This window comes from Spermophilus citellus (genome assembly GCF_964194105.1).
Source record: "Spermophilus citellus genome assembly, chromosome: 6".
Taxonomy (NCBI): domain Eukaryota; kingdom Metazoa; phylum Chordata; class Mammalia; order Rodentia; family Sciuridae; genus Spermophilus; species Spermophilus citellus.
In genome coordinates this window covers 3,432,542-3,445,453 of record NC_138187.1, presented here as the reverse complement: position 1 = coordinate 3,445,453, position 12,912 = coordinate 3,432,542, and the positions used below count along the sequence as shown (strand labels likewise).

Here is a 12,912-nt window from a genome sequence, read left to right as displayed (position 1 = left end):
CCCGGCCTCCCCTCCCTCCTGCCTCCCCCACCCCCAGCCCGGCCTTAACCCCTTCCAGGCAGCGCTAGGGGAGGGCCTCCCAGCCCCTGTACCTCTGGTACAAGTTGCCGGGGCTGGGCTGGCCGTCTTGGCGGGGGCGTGGGGTGGGGGACCTGGCACTTTGAGCCAGACCCGAGCAGGCCCGAGCCGCAGAGCGGCGCCCAGCGAGGGAAGCCAACTAGTTCGCTCCTCGCGGAGCAGAGTCCGAGTTGGAGGCAGAAGCTCGCAGGATCCGGCGAAGGGAAGGCAGGGAAGCCGGGAGGAGGGACTCCCGCGGCGGGGGGAGGAGAGCGAGCAGAGCGAGCGCGAGCGAGCGCGGAGCCGCCGGGTTTGACTTAGATAATCGGCAAAATTAAAAAGAAAGAAAAAGAGAACCGTAGGACCCCGGCGCACAGCGAGGCGGGTGCATGCGAGCGTCCCCACTCGTGCTCGGCGGGCGCCCGGGAGACAGGATGCAGCATCCTCTGACGGGGGCCACCTGCGTGGCGCTCCCCAACGTGGGCATGTGTCCCCAGCTCTCGTGTGCCTTGACTTTCATGTACTTGCAGCAGGTAAGGCGGCGCGCGTCTCCTCTCGGGCTGCTGCCCGCTGGGCCGGGCTCGGAACCGCGTCGCTGGGCTGCACTGGGCACCTCTCGGGCTGGGAAGGGGCTCCTGCCGGGACGCCACGGGGCAGGGGTGGGAGGGAGCCTGGTGGGAGGGAGCCCGTGGTCTCCGTGGAGCCCAGACGTCCCGCGCCAGCCTTTTTTTCCCCCCTGCACCTGTCTGAATACTTTGCCGGATTCCAGATCCGGATTCTGAGCCTGGCTACCCGGAGTTGAAATCATGGAAAATTGCCTTTTTTTTAAAAAAAAAAAATAGCGTTTTTCTCATGTCAGAGAGTCCAGTGGTTATCTGAGCCTAAGACCCCTTTGATGCTGAGAGTTTGGGTATTTGTGGAGGTATTCCAGGTGCCTGACAATTCAGCTGATGTAATGAGGAGTGAAATAAAAAAGTGTGTGTGTGTGTGTGTGTGTGTGTGTGTGTGAAGTATTTTGTTTCTTAACTTTGTGTGGCTGTATATTCAGTGCACATGGGATGGGAGCCTTAGGATTTCTGGAGCGTGTCAGCCCCAGAATCTGTCTCCAAACTCATTGGCAATGCTTGCCAGGAAGGTGAGCGGTTTAGGGTGCCCTCTTTGTAGCATGTGGAAAGGTATTTTTGTTGTTGTTGTTGTTTATTTGTTGTCTATTTGAGTCCCCCTCACCCCCTTAGTGGGCTGGTGGCGGCGGGGGGGGGGGTTCTGTGTGTGCTCTATTTCCTATTTCGAATACATTACAGAACCTTCAGATGTGTGGCTGTCTTTCTCTGGGTGTTTCCCTGGGACCTCTCTGCCTCTGTCTCTCTTCTTACTAGAAGGGACACTGCCTGAGTTGGTCCAGGCTTGGGAATTAGCTCAGCACTACCCTGTGGGTGACAAGCCAGCCCTGTCATTGGGCAAGGGCTGTGGGTGTGAACTGGCAGGTCGGAAGGGTTTTGTCATGCAGATGGAAGCCTCTCGCCTCCCAAGAGCCCCATCCCATTCTGTGAAGTTTGCAGAAATTGTGATCATTTTATCTGCTTTTCTGTTGACTGGTCCAAGGGTACCATTTGTTAATGTGTGTTTGTGTGCTAACTGAACTTCCTTTGCAAGAGTTGAGAGGGGCCTCTTTCTTCAAAGACCCTCAGTTTCAATCTGTGATACAGGGATCTGTGTATTCACAAAATGTCAGGGTTCTGTTTTGAACATTTGGACGTTTGTTATCAAGTTGGTTGCCTCCAGAAAATATTTCTTTGGCATTTTTTCTATTGCAAATCTTTTTAAGAACAGCCTTAAATGGGGGACAAATTGGTTAATCCTTTTAAATACTATTTTTTGCCCTTTTCTCATTTAGTAAATCATGACAGGAAACATTTCTCGGGAGTGTATTGATAACATATTATATGATTTATCTGTTTCTACTATTTCTTCGTCTTTGCTATGAATGTGTTTTGTGTGTGTGTGTGTGTGTGTGTGTGTGTGTGTTTCATCAGTTACCCACCAGAAGAGAATCCTAATGAGCTTTTCACAGATGCTGTCCTCACTTGGATTGAATCAAATTATTAAGACGAGTTGATCTTTTGCTTCCTACTTCTTTCATGTTATTTATTAATCTTTTGGAACAGAATTGCCTAACAAGTAGAATGCGATATTCAGGGTTCTCAGATTCTGTGTGTGTGTGTGTGTGTGTGTGTGTGTGTGTGTTTAATTCCTCTGAGTTTCTGCCTTCTAAATGGTTAAACTGCTCTGCTCATCTAGGCACAACTTAGGGAAGAAACGAGTGACTTTGAGTGAGAGGTTATTCTTGCCAGGAAAAGGACAAGTATCTAAGATCAACACAAGGACTCTGAGCCTCTTCTAGGCAATCTCTCCCCCAAGGGAGAACACCCGGTTCTGGAAAGAGGGGGCTCACAGGAAGCGTTGGCAGCCATAACAAATATTTAGAAGTGACTAAATCAACATGGCGCTTCCATAGGAAGATGGATGGAAGGTGGGTTTTGAATTGTGTTTGGGAAGGCCTCCGCCCCTGTTGAAAAGACTTGCGATGCTTTCAGTGAACAGATCATAATACGATGCTGAGACATGGTGTCAGAACAGGGTGTGTGTGGTGTGTATTCTCTCTGGCTTTCACTCAATGCCTGAAGTATAGGGCAGGCAGGCATTTGTTTTTGCTTCTCTTATTTAGAATCAAGTTTTCTAGCCACGGTTCTCCCCTACCCTGAAGGCTTACCCTCAGAGCAGGAGGGATGTGCCTTGGGGGTCATCTCTCTGGCCATGACTGTCATGATGGTTTGTGTCTGAGTCTCATGCTATTGCTTTTATTTAGCAAATCAGACAATTGGTTGATTAAAAGTGTGAAATAGTTCACTTTAATCTCCATGCACTGCTCACCGATACAGATGACACATCTGCCCATCCATCACCACTACATTTTTTATCTGCTTTTAATAGCTATTGTATCTCTAATTTTGATGAACAGAGAACTAAACTGCAATTGCAAAGTATGTTGGCCAAATGAATGAATCAGGCAGCATTTGTGAGAAATAACATCTCCATTGGAAACATTCTATTTTATATTATTTAGAAATAGACATATTTCAGAAATCTTTGTCATTCAAATCACCCACATCTCATAAAATAAACACAGCCATCTTATTTTGCAGCATTTATCTCTGTGCTTTATAAATACATACATGCTGATTAGGGGCCCACCAAGTCTCTACTGAAGTATATTTTCCTGGAATTGAATTTCATGTGGGGCTTATTTCTTATTCCACATCTAAAATGACTTCATCGTGGGCTCTCTTTGCCCCAATCCCAACTCCCAGCCTTTCTTCCTACCTTCTCCCAGATTTGTGCCTAGGTCAACCCATAAAAGCAGAAATCAATCAGGATGCCTCAGCACACGCGTCTTCTCCGGGTGACCAGCTGAAGACACCATAACCCTTTTGCCACAAATCACTTATTTATTCCGGCCAACGCGGAGGCAACTTTGGTGTTGGCATTGTTTGACTTATTTCATTTGTTTATATTTCCCAGTAACTTTCCTTTAGATTGATGTTTTCTTCCAGTTGCAGTTCCGTTCTTCCCCTTTTTCCTCCTTGTTTCTCTATCTTAACATCCAAGGTGTTACCAACACTGGGAGCTGCCAGATGGGATGATGTTGTCCTTTTGGCATCCAGATGTGGGGTCCAGGGACATCATCCCTGCGTCCATGCACCTTCGGAGCACGCAGGTGCATGATGTGGACCTCTAGTGCAGAGCACCCACTCGTGGTCATAGGCCACTCTGAGATGAAAAGAGCCAGTCATCCCTGGGGCAGCAGACTTGCATCTCGTGTCCAGGGACAGTACCCTGCTTCAACTTCCGTGATTGATGCTCTGCAGTGTCTTCATTCTGCTGTTTTCGATGGCAGATCTTCTTTCCTCAAGTGGACTTCAAACTCACATATCCCCAGGACAGAAGCTTCCCTGCGTGCCAATGTGGGGACTCATTTAAACAGTCTTGCTTTGAGGGAAAATTCTAAATTCAAATTCCAAATTTGGAGGTTGATGACCAGAGAGAAAGAAAGAGGATCTATTTTGTTTTGTTTTGTTGGTTTGCTTTTTCCCAGAGGAAAATAGAGATCCACATGCACACATGTGCACGCACATCCACGTGACACACAAATCTCAGGATGCGCTTCTACCCCAAGTCACCTGGAGGCAAGCACAGAGCACCCATCTGGTGGTCAGGTTTGGGGAGGACACAGCCGTGCAGACCACATGACAGGCTCCCCCCAGGGCTGCATTTCTTACCGACTTCTAACTCCTGAAAAAGGATCAGTAGCCCATTAACTTAGTTTTCCCCGTTCCTAAGTCTCCATCATCATCTCCCAGTTCTGAGAACTCTTCTCATCCAAGGCCTGTTCCCTCAGAACCTTGTAATCAGCCTAAATTTAACAACAAGTCAAATACTTAAAATCCACATTTAAGGGGGTGGGGGGGGAGAGGGACCTCTAAAATGAGCCATGCCACTGTCAATATCCTAAGATTGGTAATTTTTCCCACTTAATGATGATCCATGTGGTTTGTTTTAAATAGTGAAGTGGTTTGTACAAAGGGTAATTCCTGGTAAATGAAGCCATTGCTCACTGTGGACATCTTCAGATCGAAAGCAATTGAACTGAAACCTGCGTATCAACCCTTTCTGTCTTTAATTAGAAAGTGGTGCTCGCTGCAGAGAATCACCCGGGAAGGACTGGCTCTCACACTCAGGCTGGGGGGATAGTGCTGCGTACCAGCCGCGGTGATGAATTTGGGCAGCATTGGGTAGGCCGCAGCAATGATGGCCGTGCAGAAAAGTCCAGTTCTCGTGGCAGTGGCTCGGCTTGTGTTGCTCAGTCTGATGATTTACAGGGGGACAAGTGGCATTGTATCACCTTTTTTTTTTTCCTTCTTGTCTTAATCCGGGGTTGATTTATTAGATGGTGCTGCAGATTGGGGGTAGTCAATAGTGTCAATAACGCAGAAAAGAACCAGGTTAGTTTATCCTCACATCTGAATTGGCTAAAGGAATTTAAGTGGCTGGAATGAGCCCCTTTCCAGGCCCAGGTGCCTGTGGAATGGAGGATGTGTCTTCAGGTCTCTCTCTACAGAGATCCTGTGTCATAAATCGGTCAATTAGCCAATCTACCCGGTTTCTCTGGTCTTTTTCCAATTAAGGAGAGAAGGCATGAATTGTTGGGAAACGTGGCCAGATAAGCCCCTCGTCTCAGGTGGGCTGGACCCACCCTGTGGCAGGAGCCCGCGGGCAGTCGCTGCCAACAGGACTTGGTTTCCTCCCGTGGACGGGGGTGACTGGTGTTGCATCTGCATTAAAGCTACTTAATGAAACGTTCGTTTGCGAAATCCGTGAGCATCTGTCTGTCCTCAGACCCGAGTGGCGCACCACCCGACTGCTCTGCCTGCCATTTCCAGGCGGTTTCCGTGTCAGAACATGCCATTGGCCGCTTCTGCCTTTGCTCGAGTGGAGGGAGCCCGTGTCATTAGGGCTCAGGCGCCATCTGTTTTCCTTCCAGCTGGCCCTTGAGTAATTGTCCAGTAGTGGATGGACTGTGGGTAGACAGTCTTTTTTAGGGTTTTCTGATTCATTGGACCAAGCTCTCTGCCCCAGGAGGGAACATAATGCTTGTTTATTCATATTGGCTGGGTAGAAACAGTGTAGTTTGTCAGGCAAATAATAGTCTTTTGGAAGAGAGAGAAATTGCAACATTGTAAACAAAATCAGGTTGGTGCTTGGGTGCCTGAGGGGGTTGGGCCATGAGCAGGAGCTGCCATCCTGGGAAGGAGGTGGGGCTGGCAGGCCCGGGCCCTGATGGTCCCCACAATGAGAGCTTTCTAATGGGACAGGGAGAGGTGTCCCAGTGTGCTGTTTAATTCAATTCAGAAAAGCAAAGGAAGTTCCATTCATCAATAAAGTTTCCTATTTTCTGTGCCACCCAGAGACCTTTGCAGGGCTGAGTGTTGGCCTGTAGCGGGCAATAACATTAGGCCCGCCTCCTCCGGCCCTGTTGAGAGGAGCTGTGTCAAATAGGGTCAACTCTTCGGCACAGTGGTTCCAAAGGGCCCTGGCCCTTCTACCATGCAGAATGCCAGTGAGCCGGGGCCATGAGCAGTGATCCTGCAGGTCCCTGCAGGGAGCAGCAGGTACAAGTTACCAAGGGGACTCTCAGAAGAGTTCTAAAGTTCAGGGCCTAACTTTGGCCTAGAATTAGTGTGGTGGGTGGTTATCCCTTTGGTGTGTCCTGGGTCCTGAGAGGGTCTGGGGTTGGGGTGGGGACTTTGCTGCCATTTCTGATCTTCCAACCCTGATTGATTGGTCCTGGTGAAATAGAAAAGTGGACTCCTTCCATTGCCTGGTGTCCCCGATCTGATCTCCTCTGGGTCAATTTACATTTCTTATGTTTGTTAAGCACTTGGCAGTGTATGGAGCATCTTGGCTGTGCCTCGACTGGCCTGGTGGACTGTCAGCCACATCACGACACAGACTCTTCCATTCCATTTCTTAACCCCCCCATACCACCTAGAACAGAGTCGTATCTAGGCAGCAGTTGTTCAGGGAAAGGGGGGACTAAGGCATGCACCACTAGGACACTCTAGAGGTGTTCAGCAAGGTGAGGCAGTGACTGCCACCCATTTTTATGTATTTATAATTGCTCATTCGACCATGTGTTTATTCTTTCATTGGTGTTTGTAGAAACTGTCTCTAGTCATAGTGTTTCTGCAACTAAGTTGGAAAGACTGCTGCCCTGTGGAGAAAATGTCCTGGGAAAAGAAGAGCAGAGGCCACAAAGGAGAGGTTTTCAGATGGTGAGACCTGAGCAGGACACAGAATGGTGGCCACAGGACAGGCAGACCTCGAGGTTGAGGAGGTGCCGTGGGAGCCCTGGGCAGGCGCAGGCTGAGGGGGTGCACCATAAGTGGGGAGGGCCCAGGGCCCAGGGGTGGCTTTCAGAAGTGGGAAGATGGGGCTCAGGGACACAGGGAGCGAGTAGGCAGTGGGATCTGGTCTGGGGTCGGATGGTTTAGTCTCTGTGAAGAGGTCGTGGGCTTTCTCCTGTGCTCTAAGGCCATCTTGAAAGGAGGCAAGTGGAAAGGAAAAGGAGTGGAAAGGAATTTTCCCTGAACCAACGAGTCAAAGCCATGGCAGAGCTATGGGGAGGCCCACTGGACACTGGGAGCCAGGTTTGGGGACAGGAGGTGGAGAGAGGGTTTGGATCAGAACCGTAAAGAAGGGTACTCACCCTGGTGCACTGGGAGTGCCTTGGCATCTTTCTCAAAACCGTAAAGTATTGGCGAGGTGAGAGAGCTGAGGTGAAGATAACAAGGTGTCTCGGTGTTTGTCAGCCTTTGGGCTTCCAGGGATTCCTCTGCTAATTGTTGCCAACCTTCTCATCACCACAGTTGGTATCTACTTAATCATTTTTAAAATGAGCTGATATTTCATACTTACAGGTAAAGAAGTTCCAGCCAAAAATAAAGTGTCTGAATCCCGGCTGCAGTATCATTTTTCTAATTCGTGGAAATAAGCCTTGGTCCATTCCGACGATCATTCATTCATTCCATGTCTATTGAACTCTCGGAGGTACCAGCTACCCTCCTGGAGTCACCCAGTAAGCCAAGCAATCGTCCCTGTTGTCTGGGACAGTCTGCTGTGTTGTTCATCTGGCTGCCCCTCTCGAACCATCCACAAGGCACCCCACTTGGGAGAAAGTGGGCCTGACCCCCTGCATTCCTTGGCATCCTCTGCCAAGTGGGGCCTGGAAGTGCCCCTTCCTCCCCCCACCCAGTTTGCAGAGATTAGGATTGCAGTTAGCTTGAGTCACCTCTCCTGCGTCTGCTAGGACAGTGACCAGAGCAGACAGTGAAGGAAAGCAGTTCAACTGTTCCAACAGGCAGAGGGCTTGAGGCAGCCGGGCTGGGCCGGGGAACCGTAGCTGTGGCCTTCCCCACTCAGCCACGCTGCATTCGAGAACATTCTCCCCCCCATTCTGATCCCCTTTTCATGTTGTGTTTCAACACACACAGAATCAGAATGAGGAAGTGCAGCCCGAGTGAGAAGCCTTAAGGAGCGAGTGTGTATTCCTAGGGATGTAATGACTTTTTTTTTGCGGCTGTGGAACAAAGTACAGGCAGCTATGGAATCGAAGGGCCTCCGATTTCCTAAGACTGATGAGTAAATGCACAAAAGGTTCCTTCTTAACGAGCCTTTTCTTTTCTCGTGTTTGATGTTTGCCTGGGATTCACTGTGAGGACTAGATTTCTGTTATCAAAAACAACAGCTAAGGTCCCCCGTCTTCCCTCACCAGCTCTGCTCTGTGGCTCTGCCGGCATCCAGCCCCCAGTCGAGCTCTGCGCTCGTGGAAGAGTGGGATCTGAGAGATGTCCCCTGCCAATGGCATCTAAAAGCAGAAGGAACAGTGGGGCCTACCCTTTGGCTATCCTATGGTCTTCTCAAGTGCCTTTCAAAATTCAGATGAGAAACCTGTATCTACCTAGAAGGGTGGGTGTCAGCTACCCCCAAAACATGTTTTGTTTTGTTGTTTTTTTTAAGTAAGGTGTTTCTGGATTTTCATGGACCAGAAGTCATGATCCGAAGGCTCTCTATCCATCTGTATTATTCATGATCTGATCCAACACAATTGAACAATCACTTACCCAATTTGGGGCCTCTCTTGCTTCTTCAGAAAAGCAGGGCTGAGACGAACCATTTCATACCCTTCTTTGCATGAGTCAGTGAGATGCACCTTGGCGCTTGGGATGTAGGGGGCCAACCATAGGTGATTTAAATAAATGGGGGTGTCAAAGTAAAGCGGATTCTGGTACTGGAAGCTCCATATAAACTTATCTTCAATTTCTCCCAAATCCACATAACAAATGCACTCATGGTCTGCCGAGGACACAGACCCCAGAAGTTTGGGGGTCCCTCTCAGGTCTCCAGTACCCCTGCCTGCTCCACTGTCTCCACCCCCTTCCCCCCATGGTCTGTCAGCCGTGCTGCTGGGTGGATTGGAACTGGGCTGCACAGCTCAATTAATGCTCCCTGACAGGAGGAGGGAAAACAAAAGTCTTCTTGCTCTTGTCAGTAGCCAAGTTATTTACTTTCAAAAGCTGACAGACTCACACTGCAGGGGCTTCCTTTATTTCCATTCAGAACGTCATTATTCTGTGACGCAGGAGACGAGGGCCCATGTAGAAGTTGATTCCCATAAGCTTTAACAGGGCGAGAGCCTGTGAACCAGTGGACTGTCCACCTGCAAAGGCCAGGGGAGGCCGCCAGGGGCTCGGCACCGCCTGTGTGCTTGGCCCTGATGCCTGGGCCGTGGGCTCAGCTTGGGGATGGGCAGCTGAGGGGGCCAGGTGCCCTGTGATGTGTCCTATGAGAGGAGGTGCGTCCCCTGCTGCCTGATCTTTTGTCCTCTTATTCTGCAAAAGAATGAGCGTGAGACCATTTCCACCGCCTACTTCATCTGGGGTGCTCCAGGAATTTCTGGAAACAGAAATGTCCTCCTGAAGATGGCTCTGCCTGGGTTCTAATCAACGTGGCTTCTTGCGCTCACACAGGCCCATCCAGGTCACCTGAATAGCACTCTACAGTGGGGTGTGTGTGTGTGTGTGTGTGTGTGTGTGTGTGTCTGCTGCTTCTTGCTTCCTTGCTTCCTTCTTCCCCCTGAAGGGTTGGTAACAAGCGGTGAAGCAGGAAGGTACCGAGTGGAGAAATTCCCCTCCTCTCCCTGCAATGGCCAATCCCTCCACTGGAGGTCTCCGTCCCAAACGCGGGACTCTGGATTCTGGAGCACTTTCTTTTTTTTTTCTTTTTCTTTTCCCTTTTTCTCTTTTAGGCTCTTTGTGGTTCCATTCAAAAAAAAAAAAAAAAAAAACCAAAAAAAACAAAAAACAAAAACAAAAACGGAGCTCTTTCTATCCACAGGAGGAGTCACCGTGAGACCATTTAGGGACTCGGAGAATTGCGCCGTCCTCAACACGACCATGATAATAATAAAATAATAAAAATAATGAAATAATCAATAACTCTTATGGAGTACTCTGTGACAAGCACTCCTACGTGGATTCCCACATTTAATCCCCCCATGAAAGGCTTCCAGGGAGTTGGCATTAGTGGTTTCATTTTTAGATGCAGAATCCCAGCTTAGGGGGGAGAATGATGTGGCCAACCACCCAGGGTCCCTGCAGAGCCCACCTGGTAGCCAGGACTCCACGCTGTCCCTCGGTCTCTGCCCCTTGGTACCATGTCACCTGTGCCATGCAGGCTTTGAGCTAGGTTCTGACCTAAGGGACCACGGCCAGCCCATGGCATCAGCTGCGCCAGGGTGGTCCTCTGTCTCCTCCTCCAGGAGAAACTTGTCAGAAAGGGCGAGGGCTGAGGACAGACCAAGAAGCCCTTGGCCTTGGGCAGGAGAGGGAGAAGGGAAAGCAGAAGGCTGGCGGGAAGCGCCGGCCCCCCCCCCCCGGAATGATGGAGTGTGCACTTCTCTGCAGCCCGTTCCAATCCCCAAATCCCCCTTGTGCTGAGGAGCTCTTCAACTAACACAGGAAATGCAGTCGCTGCCCGGCACCGTATTAATGATTTATACACCACACCGCTGCTTTGTTCCCCACCAGGGCCTGGGCCTGTTCATAAAGGCATCTCAGGGAGTGGGGTCCTGGCTCGCCATGCCGAGGTGCTCGGTGCAACACAGCTGCACATAAATCAAAGGAATTGAGCGCTTTACAACCTTCCTGAGCTCAGAGGTGGTGTGCGCGTGCTGGCGTGGGGTGTGTGTGTGTGTGTGTGTGTGTGTGTGTGTGTGTGTGTGGTTTTAATCAGATTCACTTGGGGACATTTTCACTGCCTTTCTGTAAAGAAGGAGTGAAGGAAGGGAGCCATCTATCTTAGGCTGGTTTCACGGTGGCCCCGTGGCCCTATTGGTCTCCCATTTGGGGTGTATGTTCTTCTGGGTTGTCTAGGAAAAGGGGCTAGCACTGTTTGATTAGCATAAAGAGATGCAGACCCCATTAGAGTCCCTCTTTCCCTCCATAGCGTCAGCAAGCACGGAGGAGCGGGCCGGCGACATGGCTCTGAGCAGATCACCACCACTCTCAGCAAGCCAACCCAGCCTCCTGCGCTCTGCAAACAATGGGATTTTTGAAGCTCTTAGGAATTATTCCTATTTCAAATCGTTCTGCTTTGGTTTCTTCCGGATGTAGATTCAGGATCGAGGGAACTTTGTTGAGTGTAAACCACATACAGCTCTGGTCTTAGCCTCAGGTGGACTTATTTATTTATTTTCCTAATTGGAAGGGAAAAAAAATGATCTCACCCTATGCTTTATTTGAAGTCCTCAATCCCTCTTTCAGGGTATCTGCAGAGAGAAGCTGGTGTTCTGTTTTTATTTTGGATGGCGCCCGTGTTCTCTTAATCATGTCATGTGTTTCATTCCGTGTGAGGTTGTATTTTTTCCTTCCCTATAGGACTGGGAGCTGAAAACTAACAGAAGACTGAGTAGGAGGTTGCAGGGGAAAAACAAGAAATGTTTAGGAAATTAGAATGATACTTTGAATATTCTATCCAGCAGGATTATTTTTGTTTAAGATGATTTTAGGAAAGGAAATGCTCTTACTTAAAAAAAAAAAGTCAGGCTTTTAGGAAATAAACATATCCATTTAGTTGAATTGCTAAGTGAAAGAATAAATGCAAAGATGCATGAATAAAGCCCCCTACACCCCAACTGGGGCTTGAATTTTCTTTAAAAATGTCCAGGTTGGGCCTAACTGGTTCTGATTAACCTCTATGCTCAGGCAAAAATAAAAAGTAGTTTTTTTGAAACCATCCAGTCATGAAACGGAAACACACATCCGGGGGAAAGACTGCCTTTGACAACGTCTCTCTGAAAAGTGAAGAGTAGCATGAACATTGACATAAGCAAATTAAGGATGTTACAGAATTTTTTTTATCGCAGGAAATAGGATCCAGTGTTGTGGACCCAGAGAGCAGGTGTCCTCCAAAAGGCAGTTTACATTCACATTGTACAGAATCCCGTGTTTGCATTTGTCCCCTATTATGTGAATCCGTGAGTGTCTCATTGTCTTTAATTATGTCTACGAGGCACAAGACAGCCGTCAACATCTGCTCCATTGTTTACTTGGTTTACATATAGCTTTGATGGGTTATTAAACAATCTATTTTTCAAACCCAAAACAGAGAAACCAGCCGAACCCATATTATGGTATTTTGTAAAGACTCATTATGCATTTAGCACTTGGGATTTCTGCAAAGCTGGTGATTCACCCAAATAAACAGCGCTTTCTTCTGATAGGGTTTCTTGGCTCTGGGAAAAATATCAATTTCCAACATAAAATCAAATCACATTTCCTCCTTAATGGTATACCATGCCAGAAAGACGATGTGTTAATATAAGGGACAGATCCTCTCCCCTCCACACTTTTTTTTTTTTTTTAATCAGAAAAAAAGAACAACTTTCTAAAATAAGAAAGTCTTTTAATTCGAGCCTGCAATTTCTATATTATATAAGACAACTGTCTGCTTTTACATGAGGAGGACGTTTGAGGGCTGATCTGATGCTGTCAGAGAAGTGCTGTCTTTTCTACCCTTTGAACAGTGTTCCCTAGGCTGTGCCATCTATTTAGGAGAGGTGGAGGCAGCCATCTAGCTCAGAGCAGGTGACATCCCATGAGGAAGTCACCTCAAACCTGGCCTTGTCACTGAAGTCAATGGCTAGTCATTAAGTCACTCATTCATTCAGCACATATTGAT

The 12,912-nt window shown here is 48.5% G+C and overlaps 1 protein-coding gene across 13 annotated transcripts in view; it reads left to right on the top strand.

Annotated features, from left to right (window-relative positions):
• The first annotated feature begins 276 nt into the window (after positions 1-276).
• The window catches only part of RBFOX1 (RNA binding fox-1 homolog 1), a 328,470-nt gene continuing 315,834 nt past the window's right edge, over positions 277-12,912 (top strand). For 2 of the 13 annotated variants that reach the window (XM_081297345.1, XM_081297348.1), the window contains exon 1: positions 301-590. In XM_081297345.1, the coding sequence (XP_081153471.1) occupies positions 447-590 (144 nt within the window). In that variant the 5' untranslated portion in view covers positions 301-446. Of the gene's footprint in view, positions 591-12,912 lie in introns of all 13 variants that reach the window. The other 11 variants (XM_081297354.1, XM_081297351.1, XM_081297350.1 and 8 more) reach the window with 11 other exon arrangements.